We start from the raw sequence: 21,075 nt of genomic DNA, 5'->3' as shown, positions 1-21,075 counted from the left end.
TACCACTCGCGGGGGCCTGGGGCCCGTCCCGACCCCGACCCCGACCCCGCGCCCGCCGGGCTCCGCTCCCCGCGCCGCACCAACCTACAACCACCTGTGTGAGAGCCCCAACTACTTTCAACAGCCCGGCGCTCGGGCAGCGGGCGGCGTCCCGCGCTGGAATGACTCGAGATTCCCCTGCTGCCTGGTTGTCAGGGACTCCCACTCACCGGGCAGCAGCGGGATACAGTTAAGGACCAGATGCCGAGTCTGGGGGAGCGTCCTCAGCTTCCAGATCCCGCAGAGGTAGGTAGTCTACAACCATAACAAAGCTCTTCCCAAAATGGCTGCCCGGCCCACACGGCCCAGGAGGGGCAGAGCGGGCAGAGGGGGAGGAGCCACGCTCGGCCTGGCCCCGCCCCTACCCCGCCCACACCCGCCCCGCCCACCGGAGCGCAGGCGCACGCGCAGGAGTCTCGTTTGGGTGACCCGGCCCACGTCCCACGCGGCTAACGTTCGGCCGCAAGAACTGCGGGCGGTTACTCACGGCCCCGCCCCCAGCTCGTTCCTCCGCCGCTCCTGGCGGTGCCGGTAGCCCCCGCCCCGCGGCAGAACTGAACTCTGCCTTTTTTCTCGGCAACTCGGTAGCGGAGTTTGCTACTTCCCCCACCAACCCAACATTGGGACCTGGGCGCATGTGAGTGGATGGGTGTGTGTTTGTGTCCGCTTTCCCCGCCCCTCCACTCTTCACCCTCCTACACCCCACCTTTCAGCACCCGTCCCCAAACTGGCAAAGCGGCTTCGTGCGAGAGTTTTGAGTGCCGACCACTTCCCACCTTCCGCTTCTTCCTTCACGTGTGCACCTCGAGACTCCAGCACCCAGCGGGACACACGGCCGAGCGCGCGCTGCCTGCTGGGAGTTGTAGTCCCGCCCTACGGCCCGTAACACACCTCGCCCGCCCAGCCGGGGCGGGTCGTAGGACTGGGCCGACTGCTACTCCCGAACGTAGACTCAAAGCCTCATTGGGCAGAGCAAGACGGGAAGGGGCGGAGCTGCCATGACTGAGAAGGAAATGTGAGTGAAAGCCAAGGTACCCAGCGGTCAAGATTTGGAAGAACTCGCTGCGAGCCCATCCTCACGGCAGTTAAATCATATGATGGCCGGCCAGCAGGAAGCCAGGCTATCTAGAATCTGCAGGAGTGGAGAAACTGACCAGCGTGGACTCCTTAAGCTCATCTACGACTCGTCCTCTGCAAGAAGCTCAAATTGTCCCGTGCTATTTCCTCTGACAGGCCGTGAATGGAGGCCCAGAGAAGGGAAGGGACGTGCTCAAGGTCACCTACACACTTTAACCCAAGTTAAAGTTCTGGGTGACCAAAAGAATGAACTAACTTAGTGGACCACTCCCAAGCCCGAGGCCCTCATTACCCTGCATTTCATGGAAATGAAAATCCTACTTCTTGTTTTTTTTAAAAAATTATTTATTTTTTTAAATTATTCCCTTTTGTTGCCCTTGTTTTATTGTTGTAGTAGTTGTTGTTATAGATGTTGTTGTTTGATAGGACAGAAAGAAATGGAGAGAGGAAGGGAAAACAGAGGGGGAGAGAAAGACACCTGCAGACCTGCTTCACCGCTTGTGAAGCGACTCCCCTGCAGGTGGGAAGCCGGTGGCTCGAACCGGGATCCTTATGCCGGTCCTTGAGCTTTGCGCCACCTGCACTTAACCCGCTACTGACTCCCCTTTTGTTTTTTTTTAAGTGAAGTTTCTTGGTCCCAGAAGAGATAATGGAAGTAGAAATAGGCTTTTCTATTAAGGGTGGGGAAAATAGCTCTACACCAACATGCATTCCTCAGAGGCCACAAGTACAATCCCCAGCTCCATCTTATAGCAAAGCTGAGCAGTGCTCTGTTCTTTCCCTTTCCCTCTTCTGTCTCTTTCATTGAAATAAATTTTTTAATAGTTTTTGAATAACATTAATAGTTCAGGGCCCTAATGCGGAGTGGAATGTACCCCTTGCGTCCTAGAAAGCCTATTGTTTTGCAAAGTGAGAGTGAGTACTAGAGATGGCTAGCAATTGGATTAATCCACACTAGCTAGACACCAAATCTCTTACCTTCTATCACAATCATCGGTTACTTAAGTAATTGCGCTCTTTCGGAATTTTGGGAGACAGATTCTTTTGGCTGGGAACCTGGGAAAGAAGCAAGGGCTATTCATATTCCCTACAGACGTGAAGGTCTACTAGAATTAAACATTTACAATGAATTACCCATAAAGGAAAGTCGGGTTTGGGAACTACTTACCTCGGGTTTAGTTTCTACCCGGAAGCATTTTTTTTTCGGGTCTGAGGAAGTGGGAGGTGGCTTACCCCACTTGCCGGAAGTGTCTTTCCTTAGATGTCTGACTGTTCTTGAAACTCTGCTGTCTGCTGGCGCAACGTTGTCAAATGAACTTATGATTGCTGCATCAAATGCAGGTTGGCACCTGGTATACCAGGGGTTGGGAGTAAATAAGAACCTGGGACATTGTCAGGCTGTTTCCCGGGGCATTCTTGCATTTAAATGCCAATTCCACCCCTACTTCACCTCCCTTTCCTCCATTGTGAGACTTGCAATTTGCAACTATTTCACTGGGGGTAATGGAAGTATTGGTGTTTGAAATTGGAGAGAATAATTAACCCTTTTTTTTTTTTTGCCTACAGTGTTATTGCTGGGGCACGGTGTCTGCACTACGAATCCACTGCTGGAGGCTTTTGTTGTTGCCCTTGTTGCTTATCGGTGTTCTTATTCTTGAATAGGACAGAGAGGGGGAGAGAAAGACAGACGCCTACAGACCTGCTTCACCGCCTTTGAAGGAACTCCCCGGCAGGTGGGGAGCCGGGGGCTCCAACCGGGATCCTTCCGCCGGTCCTTGCGCTTTGCTCCACGTGCGCTTAACCCGCTGCGCTACCGCCGGACTCCCGGGTTTTTTGTTTGTTTGTTTACTTGTTTCCCTCGCCAGTTGCTGCTCCCAGGCCTTTTAATATGCTTGGGTTGGACACCACGTGTCACAGAGTTCCAAAGGTGAAGGGGATGAAATTTTGAGCTGTGTGTGAATGATCTGAGATTCCTTATACAGATGATTTAGAGCAAAGGTGTGTTTGGGACTTGGGTTGTGTCTATGATGTGTCATCCGGTCTACTCAAGGGGACCACACTATCTTAACTTTCTTTATTCTTCATTTATAGAATAAAAACATTGCACTATAATCCAGTGCTAAGCAATGCTTTGGTATTTAAAAAAAAAAAAAAGTTCGTAGTGAATGGTTCAAGTTCCCGGTCCCTAACTGCAGGGGGAAAGCTTCACCGTGGGTAAGCTGGGCTGCAGGTGTGTCTGTCTCTTTCCCTTTTTATCGCCTACTCTCTCGATTTCTGGCTGTCTCTATCCAATAATAGATGTAATAAATTTTTTTAATCCAAAAAAAATAATTTTCTAATTAAGCAGCTTTTGTAGTCCTTTATCTGAAGAGGTTAGACTTTCTCCCAGTTGTCATTCAGTGTCACTTGTTGTATCCAGGAGATTTTTGTTTTGTTTTTCCCTTTTGTTGCCCTTGTTTTTTTTTTTCTTTATTGTTGTCATAGTTATTATTGTTGTGATTGTTGGATAGGGCAGAGAGAAATGGAGAGAAGAGGGGAAAACAGAGGGGGGAGAGAAAGATAGACACCTGCAGACCTGCTTCACCGCCTGTGAAGCGACTCCCCTGCAGGTGGGGAGCCGGGGGATAGAACCAGAATCTCACAGTAAGTACAATAGTTTGTACATGCATAACATTCCCCAGTTTCCCTACAACCCCCAAGAACCGGAATCTTTAATGGTGGTTCTTGCGCTTCGTGCCACGTGCACTTAACCTGCTGCGCTACTGCCCAACCCCCTCCAGTAGGCTTTTTTTTAAAAAGGTTATTTATTTATTCGTGAAGAATTATAGGAGGAGAGAGAGAGAATTCAGGACCTCATCCTTAAGAGTCCAGTGCTTTATCCACTGTGCTACCTCCCAGACCATCAATAAACTTTTAAAAAATGTTTATTTATTCCCTTTTGTTGCCCTTTTTTTTTGTTGTAGTTGTTGTTATTGATGTTGTCGTTTCTGGATAGGACAGAGAGAAATGGAGAGAGGAGGGGAAGATAGACACCTGCAGACCTGCTTCACTGCTTGTGAAGCAACCCCCCTGCAGGTGGGGAGCCAGGGAATCAAACCAGGTTCCTTATGCAGGTCCTTGTGCTTTGCACCACCTGTGCTTAACCCACTGTGCTACCTACCGCCTGACTCCCAATAAACTTTTTTTTTTAAAAAAGATTTTATTTATTTATTAATGAGAAAGATAGGAGAGAGAAAGAGAGAAAGAGCCAAACATCAGTCTGGCATATGTGCTGCTGGGGATTGCACTCAGGACCTCGTGCTTGAGTCTAGTGTCTTAGCCACTGCGCCACCTCCCAGACCACATAAACTTTTTTTTAGGCTAGTATTTTGAGGTTCGTACTTTGTGTCAGATATAGTTCTAAGTTTTGTTTGTTTTTTTTTTACCTTTATTTTATTTATTGGATAGAGACTGCCAGAAATTAAATGTGAAGAGGGAGATAGTGAGAGAGACAGATACCTGCAACCCTGCTCCACCACTCTTGGAACTTTCCCCCTACAGGTGGGGATCAGGGACTCAAACTTGGATCCTTGCGCATTGTAATATAAACAATGAGCCTGTGAGGTAGACATTGTACAAAGGAGTGAATTAAGGACTGTGGTAGATAGCATAATGGTTATGCAAAGAGACTCATGCCTGAAGATCCAAAGTCCCAGGTTCAATCCCATGCACCACTGTAATCCAGAGCTGAGCAGTGCTCTGGTTAAAAAAAAAAAAAAAAGTGAATTGTACCAATAACAAAGTTAAAAAGTTACTCAAGTGGGTCTGGGAGGTAGCACAGTGGATAAAGCACTGGACTCTTAAGGGTGAGGTCCTGAGTTCAATCCCTGGCAGCGTGTGTACCAGAATAATGTTTGGTTCTTTCTCTCTCTTCTGTCTTTCTCATGAATAAATAAATAAAATCTTTTAAAAAAAAAAAGTTAGTCTCTCCCCTCTCTGTCTTCCTGTCCTCTCTCAATTTCTTTCTGTCCTATCCAACAACAATAACAAAAAAAACAGCAATAATAGCAGTAAGTGCAACAAAAATGGAGGGGGGTAAAAGATTTATTTTTAAAAAAAAGTTACTCAAAATCATTTAGTTAACAAATGAATCCACTGAATCCAAAGTCTCCTCTAACTTAATACTTTCTCTAATGTTGATCGGGTTATTGTATTGAGTTAGTGCATATAAAACATAATTCAGTATCTGATTCATACCTAGATTGTATTGACTGCTACTATCCTTTTGAGCTGTAAAAACCTGAACACCAGAATAGATAACTAAAGGGAAAGGAGGAGATGAGTTTTAAATATGAAAGAGGAACTGAAGAGAGAGTTTACCATGGTAAGACGCCTGTTTTGATATGTGCAGCCTAGATTTGAGCCCCAGGGAGTCGGGCTGTAGCGCAGCGGGTTAAGTGCAGGTGGCGCAAAGCACAAGGACCGGCATAAGGATCCCGGTTCGAACCCCGGCTCCCCACCTGCAGGGGAGTCGCTTCACAGGCAGTGAAGCAGGTCTGCAGGTGTCTATCTTTCTCTCCTCCTCTCTGTCTTCCCCTCCTCTCTCCATTTCTCTCTGTCCTATCCAACAACGACAACAACAATAATAACTACAACAATAAAACAACAAGGGCAACAAAAGGGAATAAATAAATAAAAATAAATATTAAAAAAAAAAAGATTTGAGCCCCAGCATATGACGGGGAGAGAAAGATACCTGCAGACCTGCTTCACCGCCTGTGAAGCAACTCCTCTGCAGGTGGGGAGCCGGGGGCTCGAATTGGGATCCTTATGTTGGTCCTTGCACTTTGCGCCATGTGCGCTTAACCCGCTGTGCTACTGCCCGACCCCCTTTTTTTTTTTTAATTTTATCTCCTTTTGTTGCCCTTATTGTTTTATTGTTGTTATTGATGTCGTTGTTGGTTGGATAGGACAGAGAGAAATGGAGAGAGGAGGGGGAGAGAAAGAGAGACACCTGCAGATCAGTTTCACTGCTTATGAAGCGATTCCCCTGCAGGTGGGGAGCCAGGGTCTCAAACCGGTCTCTGTCCTATCCAATGACGACGACATCAATAACAACAACAATAACTACAACAATAAACAAGGGCAACAAAAGGGAAAATAAATATCAAAAAATAATAAAAACATTTATAAGTTTTGTATACATAAACAATTAAGAAAATTAAGTGACGTTTTCTTTCTTACATAGCAACATCCTTCCATTACATGTGAAAAAACCTTAATGAAAACTGCCTGGCATCTTCCTGAGCAAGACTTTGAAAAAGGCACAATATGTTTCATTTCCTCCAGAAGTTTTCTCAAGCATCTTCAAAGGTTGGTTTATTTACAAAGTATTTGAGCACCTTTTACCAGGCACTACTTGGCTGGGACAGTAGCTATGCAAAAAACAAAATATTTATTGAGGTGATAGGAGGAAAGAATAGCAAAACACAGATGATTTAAACAGGTATGTCAAATGAGAAGTACTATAGAGTAGGGAATTGGAGTAGAATGTGCCAGTTGTAGATAGTCATAAATATTAGAATTGGCTATGCAGTTTCAGGTTAGGGAATATTCTAGACAAAAGGAAACATGGTAAAGTGTGTACTCTACCAGGTGAGCTGTCTCCTGACCCCAACCAGTACTTTTGAATTATTGTTAATCTGTTTGCTACTTGAGATGCTAGGGTGAACATAGAGCAGGGAATTGGAGTGCAGCACGTCACTGAATTATAGAATCAGGAAAAGTATGAGTTTCCCCATTTACCATAGCAGGCACTGGAGGTTGCATACATTTTTTTTTACTCTTACTTTAATGAAAGAGAGAGAGAAGTAGTGCTGGGGACTGAACCTCAGAGCCTTAGGTATGAAAGTCTTTTGTATAGTTATGCTATCTCCCCACTCCAATACATTCTTTTAGACCAGAGCACTATTCAGCTGTGGTTTATGGTGGTTCAGGGGATTGAACCTGGGAATTTGGAGCCTCTCGGCTGAAAGTTTCTTTGCATAACCATTATGCTATCTACCTCCACCTATACATTCACTTTTTTTTTTTTTAATACATTCACTTTTAATGAAAGAGAGAGAAAGGGACAGAGTGACAGACCAGAGAACTGCCAAACTCTGGTTTATGGTGATGCTGGTGATTAAACCTGAGGCTTTAGAGCCGCAGGCATGAAAGTCTTTTTTTTTTTTTTTTAATAGTAATGGGGGGAAAAAAGATGGCAGCCTAGGAAGGTGGTAGAGTGTTGGATTCTATTTATTTATTAGATTAAAAAAAAAAAAGCACTGAAGCTTTCTTAAACATGGTAGGAGGAGTCAGGCGGTAGCACAGCAGGTTAAGTGCACATGGCTCGAAGTTCAAGGACCGGCTTAAGGATCCCAGTTCAAGCCCCCGGCTCCCCACCTGCAGGGGAGTCGCTTCACAATCAGTGAAGCAAGTCTGTAGGTGTCTATCTTTCTCTCCCCCTCTCTGTCTCCCCCTCCTCTCTCCATTTCTCTCTGTCCTATCCAACAACGACTACAACAATGAAACAACAAGGGCAACAAAATGGAATAAATAAATAAATAAATATTGAAAAAAAAAACAAAAACATGGTAGGGACCTGGCTCAAACCTGGTAATAGGTGTGCACCACTACTAGTACATAAATAAGTTTTTTTAAAGAAAGCAGTGGACATAGTTTTTTAGTCTGCAGAATCAAATAAGTAAGCATGATCTTAATTTACTATAAGAAGAATTATGGAGCTGATCAGTGCTCTCGTAAGAAAAAAAAGAAGAATTATGATGGCAGTGTGTATAGGGTGCTACTTAATATAGGAGCATTAAGTCATTTGGCAAGGTTAAGGAAAACTTCAAGCTGAATTTTGAAAGATAAGTTCAGTAGAATAGTAGCTATTAAGTTGTCAGAAGAGTCATGACCTATTTCTATGCAGAATGCATCATAGTAAGCTGAAATTCTAGGTAGGGACATGTAGAAAGACATGGAGCTAAGAAAAAAAAGTGCAGTGTTTATTGACGGTAAATTTCTTGGGAGCTGGGCAGTGGCACAGCCGGTTAAGCGCACATGGTGTGAAGTACGAGGACCAGCATAAGGATCAAGGTTCAAGCGCCCCTGCAAGGAGGTTGCTTCACAAGCAGTGAAGCAGGTCTGTAGGTGTCTTATCTTTCTCTCCCCCCTCTGTCTTCCCCTCTTCTCTTGATTTCTGTCTGTCCTATGCAACAATGACAGCAGTAATAACAATAATAAACAACAAAGGCAACAAAAGGGGAAAAAACAGCCTCCAGGAGCAGTGGATTCGAAGTGCAAGCACCAAGCCCCAGCAATAACCCTGGAGACAAAAAAAAAAAAAATTAGGATAAATTTCTTTCCTGAATATAAATTAGTGTCTTCTCAGTAATTAGAAGTGGGACAGGGTAATGGTTATGCAAAGAAATTCTCATGCCTGAGGCTCCAAAGTCCCAGGTTCAATCCCCTACACCACCATAAGCCAGAGCTGAGCAGTGCTCTGGTGTTTCTCACTGTGTCTTTCTCTCTCTGCATCTGTCTCAAAAATAAAAATAAATAAATAAAATACTGGGAGTCAAGTGGTAGCGCAGTGGGTAAAAAGCAGGTGGCGCAAAGACTGGAGGAAGGATGCCACCTGCAGGGGCGGAGCCAGGGCTTGAACCAGGATCCTTATGCCGGTTCTTGCGCTTTGCGCCACATATGCTTAACCCACTGAGCTACCACCCAACTCCCATGGCTAGACTTTTTAAAAATATTTTTATTTATTTATTATTGGACAGAGACAGAGACAAATTTAAAAGAGAAGGGAAGAGAAAGATACCTGCAGCACTGCTTCACCACCCATGCAGCCTTCCCCCTGCTGGTGGGGTTAAGGGTTTGAACCTAGGTCCTTTCAAACTGTAATGTATGTACTTAACCAGGTGTGCCACCACTGTCCTATCTAACAACATTTCCCTCTGTCCTATCTAACAACAACGATATCAACAACAATAACAACAACAAAACAACAAGGGCAACAAAAGGGAAAATAATTTTTTTTTTTTAAATGGGAGTCGGGGGAGTCGGCCGGTGGTAAGTGCATGTGGCGCAAAGCGCAGGGACCGGCGTAAGGATCCCAGTTCGAGCCCCCGGCTCCCCACCTGCAGGGTAGTCGCTTCACGGGCGGTGAAGCAGGTCTGCAGGTGTCTATCTTTCTCTCCCCTCTCTCTCTGTCTTCCCCTCCTCTCTCCATTTCTCTCTGTCCTATCCAACAACAACAAAAAAAAAAAGCAACATCAACAATGGCAATAATAACCGCAACGAGGCTGCAACAACTAGGGCAACAAAAAGGGGGAAAAATGGCCTCCAGGAGCGGTGGATTCATGGTGCAGGCACCGAGCCCAGCAATAACCCTGGAGGAAAAAAAAAAAATGGGAGTCGGGTGGTAGAGCAGCGGGTTAAGCGCATGTGGTGCAGAGCAAAGACCAGCGTAAGGATCCCAGTTCGAGCTCCTGGCTCCCCACCTGCAGGGGAGTCGCTTCACAAGCGATGAAGTAGGTCTGCAGGTGTCTTTCTCTCCCCCATCTGTCTTCCCCTCCTGTCTCCATTTCTCTCTGTCCTATCCAACAATAAAACAAGGGCAACAAAAGGGAATAAATAAATATTTTTAAAAAGTAAAAAAAAAAATTTTTTAAAGAATTTGGTGTGCTCACATGAAGCAGATAGTTTGTTTATTGTTTCAGATTGGGATTAACTGTGACATTTGGTATTTTATATATTTTTTAAGTCTGTTTTTATTGTCTGGTACTTTTTTTTTTCTAGATACTGACTTCTCCTTTCACAGTCAAACTGAAAACAAGCAAAAGAATAAACACACTTACTCTCAAGACATGTCGTCAGCGGAACTTTTACCCTTTGTTTCCAAGACCTTGGCTTTTCTCATCATATCCAGTATGTATGAACCCTGCACGGTACTATCATACTTCTCCATCCAGCTTTAAGAAGAAGCAGAAGGAAGTATTACTTCCACCCAAGTCACCAAGCACCATCACTTATCTACCTGACAGCCCAAAGCCAGCATTATATGTAACTCTGGCAGGATTAATTCCTTTTGTTGCTCCACCTCTGGTCATGGTGATGACAAAGAGTTATATTCCTTTGTTAGCCTTTGTTCAGATGGCTTATGGAGCTAGTTTCCTTTCTTTCTTGGGAGGAATCAGATGGGGCTTTGCTTTGCCACAAGGTAGTCCAGCCAAACCAGACTACCTTAATTTAGCAAATAGTATAGCTCCTGTTATATTTTCATGGTTTGCCTTCCTTGCTTCTGAAAAAATCAGTGAAGCTATAGTCACAGTATTAATAGGTCTGGGGATTACATTACACGTTGAACTTTTTCTCTTGCCACATTATCCCAATTGGTTCAAAGCCCTGAGGATAGTGGTCACTTTGGTAGCTTTTTTTTCATATATAGTCACTTTAGTGGTTAAAAATTATTATCCAGAGAATGGACCCAAGAGAACTAGTCAAGTAGAATAAACACAAAACTACTTTGTAAATTATGTTAGCATATGTAGTCTCATAAGATTGTATTTCAGCATCACCTCATATTTTCTTTTTTTTTTTTCATCTAATAATGGTAGTTTATCTTCCACATTTTTTTTTTCTAGTTCATGGGAATTAAATATCAAGCAACAGCTTAAAAATCATGGCCCTCCTTCTGTACCACATAGAGAATTTTAGTATATATTCCCAGAGGGATAAAGAATAGAGAAGTTTCCAGTGGGGGACATGGAACATGGAACTCTGGTGGTCAGAACTATATGGAATTATCCCTGTTATCTTACAATCTTGATCACTAATAAAAAGTTTTTTTAAAAAATCATAGTTCTGTTTCATGTCATATTAAACTATAGTTGTCAGTGTTTTTATGAATTTTGTGGTCATGCACTTAAATATTTCGGTGTTTTAATTGTTTTGAAAAAAGATAAAGATAATAAAAAATGAAGACTCCTTTTTGCTAGATCGTTGAAAAATATACATACACCCTTCTCACTTCAAGAGGAAAACTTTTTACACATAATGCTTGAAAATAGGTTGTTACAGTGTGCTATTTTCATTGTACTTACTCCTGGGAATTACATTTTCAAGCTTGGTATAATCTAGTTTTATAGAGAAAAACTGAATAGGGGACCTGGTGTGACATACCTGGTTAAGTACACACAGTACTAAGCACAAGGATCTGGGTTTCCCCAATTGCAGGGGAAAAGCTTCAGGAACAAGTGGTGAAGCAGGTTTGCAGGTGTTTCTCTGTCTCTCTCCCTCTCTACCTTCCCACCCTTCCCCTATCAATTTCTCTGTCCTATCCAATAAAATGGCCATCAGAAACAGTGGATTTTGTAGTGCTAGCACCGAACCCCAGCAATAATGCTAGAGGAAAAAAAAAAGATACGTTTTCCAGTTTTTATCAGGATGGCTGGGAACGTATAAACCTTTTTTAAAAAAAGATTTTATCTATTCATGAAAAAGGCAGGAGAGAAAGAACCAGATAATCACTCTGATATATGTGCTGCGGGGATTGAACTGAGGTCCTCATGCTTGAAAGTCCAATGCTTTATCCATTGCGCTACCTCCTAGACAACTAAACTACTTCATTTCATCAACCAAACATAATACTTTTAGTCAGAAGTAAAGGAATAAAGCCACTATTGCGTGTAACTTGAAAAGGAAAAATTGGGAGTCAAGTGGTAGCACAGTAGGTTAAGCGCATGTGGCTCAAAGCACAAGGACCAGTGTAAGGATCCCAGTTTGAGCCCGGGCTCCCCCCCTGCAGTGGGGTCGCCTCTCAGGTGGTGAAGCAGGTCTGCAGGTGTCTCTCTTTCTCTCCCCCTCTCTGTCTTCCCCTCCTCTCTCCATTTCTCTGTTCTATAGAACAACGACATCAACAACAATAATAACTACAATAAAACAAGGGCAACAAAAGGGAATAAATATATAAAAAAGGGAAAAATCAAGTTGGCACCATCTTTTCTAAGGTATAGGGCTACCTAAATTCATCTTAACTTAGCAGCTTTTGTTTGTTTGTGTGTTTTTCTTAGTATTTTGACCTAAGCATTGCTCTACTCAGGTTGGTGGTATTAGGGATCAACCTGGGACTCTCCCACATAAGTCCTGTGCATCACCACTTTACTTTCTTCCCAGGCCAGAAGCAGCCTCTTCTAGTTCTTCCTCTTCTTCTTTTTTAATATTTTATTTTATTTTTTGCCTCCAGGGTTATTGCTGGGGCTCGGTGCCTGCACCATGAATACACTGCACCTGGAGATTATCTTTTCCCCTTTTATTGCCTTTGTTATGGTTGTTATTATTATTTTGTTGTTGGATAGGACAGAAAGAAATGGAGAGAGGAGGGGAAGACAGAGGGGGAGAGAAAGATAGACAACTGTTGACCTGCTTCACAGCTTGTGAAGCAAACCCCCTTCGGCTGGGGAGCTGGGGGCTCATACCAGGATCCTGATGCCGGTCTGTGTGCTTTCCGCCATGTGTGAAAACCTGCTAAGCTACTGCCTGGCCCCCAATGTTTTATTTATTAATGAGAAGGATAGGAGGAGAGAAAGAACCATATATCACTCTGATACATGTGCTGCTGGGGGTCAAACTCAGGATCTCCTGCTTGAGATTCCAATGCTTTATCTACTGTGCCACCTCCTGGACCAGAAGAAGCAGCCTCTTCTAACCTACCTCCCACTCAACTAGAATATTGCATATGTTTTCAGTTACTTTTTTCAAAAAAAAGGGGAAAAAAGCACCTTATATCTGGTTGAGCTCACATTTTACAAGAACCCGAGTTCAAGTCCCCAGTCAAAGGGTAGATGTGATAGCATTGGTGGTTATGCAAAGAGACTCTGGTTATGCAAAAAGACTGATGCCTAAGGCTCCAAGTTCCAGGTACAGTTCCCCACACCACCATAAGCCAAAACTGAGCAGTGCTTTGGTAAAAAATAAAACCTTTGGGAGTTGGGCGGTAGTGCAGCAGGTTAAGTGTACATGGTGCGAAATGCAAGGACCTGAGCAAGGATCTGGGTTCGAGCCTCTAACTCCTCCCCTGCAAGGGGGTCACTTCATAAGTAGTGCAGCAGGTCTGCAGGTGTTTATCTTTCTCTACCCCCTCTGTCTTCTCTTCCTTTCTCTATTTCTCTCTGTCCTATCCAACAACAGCAGCAGTGACAACAACAACAGGGGTAACAAAATGGGAAAAATAGGGAGAGGGGTGGAGCAGTGGGTTAAGTGCACCTGGTGCAAAGTGCAAGGACCAGTGGAAGGATCCCGATTCAAGCCCCGGCTCCCCACCTGCAGGGGAGTCGCTTCACAGGCGGTGAAGCAGGTCTGCAGGTGTCTATCTTTCTCTCCCCCTCTTTGTCTTCCCCTCCTCTCTCCATTTCTCTCTGTCCTATCCAACAACGACGACAGCAATAACAACAACGATGATAACAAGGGCAACAAAAGGGAAAAATAAAAAAATTTAAAATAATAAAAATTGTGTCACTGTTAAACCACACACACACACACACACACACAAAGGGAAAAATGGCCTCCAGGAGCAGTGGATTCATAGTGCAGGCATCAAGCCCAGCAATAACCCTGGAGGCAAAATAAAATAAAATAAAAATGAATAAATAAATAAAATTAAACCTTCAGCTTGGGCCAGTGAAATAGTTAATGCATCTTTTTGCCATGTTCATAACCCAGGTTGGGTCTGACCTCCACCACACTGGGGAGCTTGAGTGCTGTGGTCTCTATCTTTGCTTCTATGTAAAAACAAAATCTTCTTTATTAATATATTTAATTATTTTTATTGCCACCAGGATTATCACTAGAGCTCGGTGCCAGCACTATGAATTCACAGCACCTGGCAGTCTTTTTTTTTTCCCTTTTGTTGCTCTTGTTGTCTTTTTATTGTTGTTGTGGTTATTGATGTCATCGTTGTTAGATAGGACAGAGAGAAATGGAGAGAGGACGGAAGACAGAGAGGGGGAGAGAAAGACAGACACCTGCAGACCTGCTTCAGGGCCTGTGAAGGGACTCCCCTGCAGGTGGGGAGCTGGGGGCTCTAACACGGATCCGTAGGCTGGTTCTTGCGCTTTGCCACATGCGCTTTACCGCCGAATTCCCCGGCAGTCTTTTTTTCCCCCTACTTTATTTACTTATTTATTTATTTATTTATTTATTTGACAGGACTGAGAGAAATTGAAAGGGAAGCGGAGATAGAAAGTGAGAGAGGGTTAAGTGAAATAAGTCAGAAACGGAAGGGTGAATATGGGATGATCTCACTCTGATGCAGAAGTTGAAAAACAAGATCAGAAAAAAAAAACACATAAGTAGAACCTGAAATGGAATTGGCGTATTGCACCAAAGTAAAAGACTCTGGGGTGGGTGGGTGGATTGGTGGGGAGAATACAGGTCCAAGAAGGATGACAGAGGACCTAGTGGGGGTTGTATTGTTATATGGGAAACTGGGGAATGTTATGCATGTGCAAACTATTGTATTTACTGTTGAATGTAAAACATTAATTCCCCAATAAAGAAATTTTAAAAAAAAAGTGAGAGATGGGAGTCGGGCCGTAGCGCAGCGGTTTTAAGCACAGGTGGCACAAAGCTCAAGGACTGGCCTAAGGATCCGGGTTTGAGCCCCCGGCTCCCCACTTGCAGGGAAGTTGCTTCACAGGCGGTGAAGCAGGTCTCCAGGTGTCTTTCTCTCGCCCTCTGTCTTCCCCATCTCTCTCCATTTCTCTCTGTCCTATCTAGCAACGATGACATCAATAACAACAAGAATAATAACTATAACAACAATGAAAAAACAAGGGCAACAAAAGGGAAAATAAGATGAAAAAAAAATAACAGCTTTATAAAATAAATAAATAAGTGGTCCAGGAGGTGGCGCGGTTGCTAAGGCACTAGACTCTCAAGCATGAGGTCCTGAGGTCAATCCCCGGCAGCACATGTACCAGAGTGATGGCTGGTTCTTTCTCTCCTATCTTTCTCATGAATAAATAAATAAACTCTTAAAAAAAAAAAGTGAGAGAGAGGGAGTCAGGCTGTAGCGCAGTAGGTTAAGGGCAGGTAGTGCAAAGCGCAAGGACCCGCATAAGGAACCTGGTTCCAGCCCCTAACTCCCCACCTGAAGGGAAGTTGCTTTACAGGTGGTGAAGCAGGTCTCCAGGTGTCTATCTTTCTCTCTCCCTCTGTCTCCCCTCCTCTCTCTGTCCTATCCAACAATGATGACAACAATAATAACTACAACAATAAAACAACAAGGGCAACAAAAGGGAATAAATAAATAAATAAATAAATATTAAAAAAAAAAAAAGGAAGAAAGTGAGAGAGGTGTGGTCCGGAGGTGGCACAGTGGATAAAGCATTGGACTCTCAAGCGTGAGGTCCAGAGTTCAATCCCCGGCAGCACATGTACCAGAGTGGTGGCTGATTCATTCTCTCTCCTATCTTTCTCATTAATAAATAAATAAATAAAATCTTTAAAAAAAAAGTGAGAGAGAAAAATGGACACCTACAGACTTCTTTCACTGCTTGTGAAGCATCTTCCCTGCAAATGGGGAGTAGGGAGGGACTTAATCCCCAATTCTTGCTCATGATATGTGTCCTTAACTGGGTATGCCACCACCTGGCCTCTAAAACTTACTTAGTTATTATTTATTTATTTATTTATTTTTAAATAAGTTCAGGCATATAAAAGTGTGGGGGACTTAGGAGCCTCAGGCATGAGAGTGTTCTTTGCATAACCATTACTCAATCTAACCCCTTTAATATGGAGACTTTATTATAGTCTAGTGTGGAAGAGAATTCATACTTTTTAAATTGTTTCAGCAAGTGAATCAAATTCTTTGCTTCTTTTTAAAATTTTTTTTTAAATATTTATTTATTCCCTTTTGTTGCCCTTGTTGTTTTATTGTTGTAGTTATTATTGTTGTTGTCGTTGGATAGGACAGAGAGAAATGGAGAGAGGAGGGGAAGACAGGGAGGGAGAAAGATAGATACCTGCAGACCTGCTTCATCACCTGTGAAGTGACTCCCTTGCAGGTGGGGAACTGGAGACTTGAATTGGGATCCTTACACTGGTCCTTTTGCTTTACGCCACCTGCACTTAACCCGCTGCGCTACTGCCCGACTTCCCTATTCTTTTTTTTTAAATTATCTTTATTTCTCTATTGGATAGAGACAGCCAGAAATTGATAGGGGAGGGGGTGATAAAGAGGGAAAGAGACAGACACCTGCAACACTGCTTCACTACTTGCAAAGATTTCCCCCTGCAGGTGGGAACCAGAGCTCGAACCCAGGTCCTTATGCATTGTAACATGTATACTCAACCAGGTGTGCCACCACCCAGTTCCAATTATTTGCTTCTAATTTGCATGAGTACTATTCAGACTTAAAAGTTTATTGACTTTCAGAAAAGAGGTTAGTCATTTTTAGCACAATTTCCTAATGTTACTAAATAAATTCAGTGGACAGCAATGACAAACAATGGCAACAAAATGGGAAATATGGATTCACTAAGCCTTAAGGAGAACTCCAAGAACAATGAAAATAAAAAATAAATGACATCAAAAAAATTCAGACAAATGCATTTTGCAGATAAATCTTTTTTATTTATTTATTTATTTATTTATTAATGAGAAACATAGGAGGGGAGATAACAACCAGGCATCACCCTGGCACATGTGCTGCCGGGGATTGAACTCAAGACCTCATGCTTGAGAGTCCGATGCTTTATCCACTGCACCACCTCCCGGACCACTTTGCAGATAAATCTTAAAGAAACTGATTTTCCATGACAGAGGACCTAGTGGGGGTTGTATTGTTATATGGAAAACTAGGAAATGTTATGCATGCACAAACTATTGTATTTACTGTTGAATGTAAAACATTAATTCACCAATAAAGAAATTTTAAAAAGAAACTGATTTTCCATACTTTTTTCTTTCTTATTATATATCTTAATATATATATATATATATATATATATATATATATATATATATATATATATATAATTTTTTTTTTTTACCAGAGCACTGCTCAGCTCTGGCTCATGGTGATGCAGGGGAATTGAACCTGGAACTCTGGAACTTCAGACATGAGAGTCTCTTTGCATAACCATTATGTTATCTACCCCTTCTTTTTTTTCAATTAATTAATTAATCATGAAAGAGAATGACACACACACACACAGAGAACCAGAATACTGGGGAAGGGGTAGATAGTATAGTGTTTTATTTATTTATTCCCTTTTGTTGCCCTTGTTGTTTTATTGTAGTTATTGATGTCGTCATTGTTGGATAGGACAGAGAGAAATGGAGAGAGGAGGGGAAGACAAAGAGGAGGAGAGGAAGATAGACACGTGCAGACCTGCTTCACCACTTGTGAAGCAACTTCCCTGCGGGTGGGGAGCCAGGGGCTCGAACTGGGATCTTTACTCTGGTCCTTAGGCTTTGTGCCACATGCGCTTAATCCACTGCGTTACCTCCCAACTCCCAGCATAGTGGTTTTGCAAACAGACTCTCATGCTGAGGCTCCTTAGTCCCAGGTTAAATGCCCCACACCAGAGTTGAGCAGTGCTCTGGCAAAAAAAAAAAAAAAAAAATAGGGAGAGAGAGAGAGAGAGAGAGAGAGAGGGAGAAGGAATCAGAATACTGCTCAACTCTGGTTTATGGTGGTGTTGGTGATTAAACCTGGGATCTCTGGAGCCTCGGGTATAAAACTTGGCCAAGAGCTATTTCCCTGGCACTTGGTTGACTACCCATTGCCACAAGGGTTATCACTAGAGCTCAACACCTACATAAGGAATGGTTATGCTATCTACCCTCACTCATTTAAAAGAATATTAAGGACTGGGGAGTAGCATAGTAGCTATGTAAAAACACTCTTATGCCCAAGGCACCAAACAGTTCCAGGTTCAATCCTCAGCACCACCAAAAACAATAACTAAGCTAGTAAAAATAAATAAATAAATAAAAGCACATTGAGTGGGGCTGGGCGGAGGTGCACCTGGTTAAGTGCATATATTATAGTATACAAGGACCCAGGTTCAAGCCCCCAGTCTCTACCTGCAGGGGTAAAATTGAGTGGTGAAGTAATACTGCACGTCTCTCTCTTCCTCTCTCTCCCTATCTCTTCCTTCCCTCTTGAGTTTTCTGTCTCTATCCAATAAAACAAAATAATAGTGCACTAAATTATCAAATATTTTTTCAGGATATCACATTAATAGTTGGTCAGAGTGGTCCAGGAGTTGGCGCAGTCGATAAAGCTTTCGACTCTCAAGTGTGAGGTCCTGAGTTCAATCCCCGGCAACACACGTACCAGAGTGATGTCTGGTTCTTTCTCTCTCTCCTCCTATCTTTCTCATTTAATAAACAAATAAAGTATTTAAAAAATAGTTGGTCAGAAAATAGAGTAAATTGTAAAATTGAAAGTGCTGGTCCTTAAAACCAAAACACCCTAAAAAAGTCAGACTTTTTTTAGTTTAGTAAGACTTTTTTTTTTAATTTGGTAATCTAGAAATGTTGCTAATAAACTAATAAATAATACAAGGAAAAGCAGAAATCATGTTACTTTATTTTTTTTAATTATCTTTATCTGGCGGGAGTCGGGCTGTAGCGCAGCGGGTTAAGCGCAGGTGGCGCAAAGCACAAGGACCGGCATAAGGATCCCGGTTCGAACCCTGGCTCCCCACCTGCAGGGGAGTCGCTTCACAGGCGGTGAAGCAGGTCTGCAGGTGTCTATCTTTCTCTCCTCCTGTCTTCCCCTCCTCTCTCCATTTCTCTCTGTCCTATCCAACAACGACAACAATAATAATAACTACAACAATAAAACAACAAGGGCAACAAAAGGGAATAAATAAATAAAATAAATATTTAAAAAATATATATAAAAAAATTTTTAAAATTATCTTTATCTATTTATTGGATAGAGACAGGCAGAAATCGAGAGGGAAGGAGGAAATAGAGAGGGTGAGAGACAGAGAGAAACCTGCAGCACTGCTTCACCACTTGTGAAGCTTTTTTTGCAGGTGGGGACTGGGGGCCCAAACCTGGGTCCTTGCGCACTGTAACCTGTGTGCTCAACCAGGTGCACCACCAACCAGCCCACCATGTTACTTTATTAGTACATTCCATTTAAAACAAATTGTCACTACCTTGTAATAAACATACTTATGCACTTATTTTTCAGGAATCACTTGGGTACAGATACTGATTGTCTTGACATATTTCTACAAAAGAAGGACAAAATCCCTGCTTCACAGTGCCATTTTAGATTGGCAGGAGACAGTAGTGAGGATTAAACCATAGAAACATTACATAAATCTCTTAAATCAGTAGGCAGATTCTTTATAATAAAATTATAAAAAGGCACACAAGAGTTTACAATTTATCTTGATCCTTTATCTCTTGAAATCTTACAGTTCCTTACAGGGCATCTCTGAACCTTCCAACTGTGAGGATTCCCTAAAACACTGAAGATGGGAGATATTCACCTTACCATGTACAAAGTCCTGGGTTTGAGCTGCAGCACTACATGGAAGCACCAGGGATGACACTGTGAAATGGTGCTGCGGTGTCTCTATTCTCTCCCCATCCACCTCCCCCAAAAAAAGGGGGGAAAAAAGAAAGGAAGAATAGAACGTGGGCTGGGTGGTGGTGCACCTGGTTGAGCACACGTTATAGTGCGCAAGGACCCAGGTTTGAGCTCCCGGTCCCCACCTGCAGGGGGAAAGCTTCATAAGCAGTGAAGCAGGGTTGCAGGCCTCTCTCTCTCTCCCTCTTGATCACCCCCTTCCCTCTCAATTTCTGGCTGTCTCTATCCAATAAGCAAATAAACATACTTAAATTTTTTTTTTTAATTAGAAAATTTGGCCAGGGCTCAGTTATACTGTGCATCTGTAAGGACCTGTGCTCAGTCCTTACAGATGCATCTTTTTTGCTTTTTTTTTTTTTTAAAGAAAATAAGTTGCAGCTAGGAAGGTGGAACAGTGTGAAAGCTTTGGATTTAAAAGCATGAGTTCCCATATTTGTTCCACAGCAGCACATATGCCAGACTGCTGCTCTGGCCTCTTTCTATGCCCTCTCTCTGTTTATATATCTAATAGAATAAAATTAATCTCTTTTTTATTTATTTATTTTCCCTTTTGTTGCCCTTGTTGTTTTTGTTGTTGTAGTTATTATTGTTATGGATGTCACTGTTATTAAATAGGACAGAGAGAAATGAAGAGAGGAGAGGAAGACAGAGAGACACCTGCAGACCTGCTTCACCGCTTGTGAAGCGACTCCCCTGCAGGTGGGGAGCCGGGGCCCGAACTGTGATCCTTAAGCCAATCCTTGCGCTTTGTGCCACGTGCATTGAAGCCGCTGCGCTACCACCAGACTCCCCCAAAATAAATCTTAAAGTCAGCTTTCAGTCTTCATTTAAAATTTTTTTTATTTATTTATTTTTCCCTTTTGTTGCCCTTTTTTATTGTTGTAGTTATTATTGTTGTTGTTGTTGGATAGGACAGAGTGAAATGGAGAGAGGAGAGGAAGATAAAGAGGGGGAGAGAAAGACAAACATCTGCAGACCTGCTTCATTGCTTGTGAAGCAACTCCCCTGTAGGTGGGGAGTCGGGGGCTCGAACAAGGATCCTTACACAGGTCCTTGTGCTTTGCGCCCCCTGCGCTTAACCCGCTGTGACTCCTACTTTCAGTCTTAATTATATGAGCTTTTCTTAACGCATACTTATGCATTCCAATCTAAGTATTTTATATTAGTGTTATCTGAGTCTTGAATGTTTACCAAAGGTTTTTTATCTAAATAAATATGCTGCTGATATCTATAACAATATACCAAAAGGCCTTAATAAGGAAATAGGGAAATCAGGGATATACAAATCAGAATCAGCTAGAAAAACCCAGAA

At 42.8% G+C, this 21,075-nt stretch overlaps 2 protein-coding genes across 10 annotated transcripts in view; one reads left to right on the top strand and one right to left on the bottom strand.

Moving 5' to 3' along the window:
- GPBP1L1 (GC-rich promoter binding protein 1 like 1) overlaps nucleotides 1–892 on the bottom strand; it is a 42,500-nt gene extending 41,608 nt beyond the window's left edge. The window contains exon 1 of one of the 3 annotated variants that reach the window (XM_060205981.1): nucleotides 816–892. The gene's annotated coding sequence lies outside the window, so the exon portion shown is untranslated. Of the gene's footprint in view, nucleotides 1–209; nucleotides 369–745 lie in introns of those variants that run through there. The other 2 variants (XM_060205980.1, XM_007538461.3) reach the window with 2 other exon arrangements.
- Nucleotides 1–11,004, top strand: part of TMEM69 (transmembrane protein 69) — a 132,225-nt gene extending 121,221 nt beyond the window's left edge. Inside the window, exons 1-4 of one of the 7 annotated variants that reach the window (XM_007538467.3) lie at nucleotides 1,942–2,457; nucleotides 2,683–2,849; nucleotides 6,344–6,468; nucleotides 9,943–11,004. In XM_007538467.3, the coding sequence (XP_007538529.1) occupies nucleotides 6,427–6,468; nucleotides 9,943–10,656 (756 nt within the window). In that variant the 5' untranslated portion in view covers nucleotides 1,942–2,457; nucleotides 2,683–2,849; nucleotides 6,344–6,426 and the 3' untranslated portion in view covers nucleotides 10,657–11,004. The other 6 variants (XM_060205997.1, XM_060205996.1, XM_060205998.1 and 3 more) reach the window with 6 other exon arrangements.
- Nucleotides 11,005–21,075: the final 10,071 nt, after the last annotated feature.

This window comes from Erinaceus europaeus, chromosome 13 (assembly GCF_950295315.1).
Source record: "Erinaceus europaeus chromosome 13, mEriEur2.1, whole genome shotgun sequence".
In the NCBI taxonomy this organism is placed as follows: domain Eukaryota; kingdom Metazoa; phylum Chordata; class Mammalia; order Eulipotyphla; family Erinaceidae; genus Erinaceus; species Erinaceus europaeus.
This window is presented reverse-complemented; position numbering and strand designations above follow the sequence as displayed.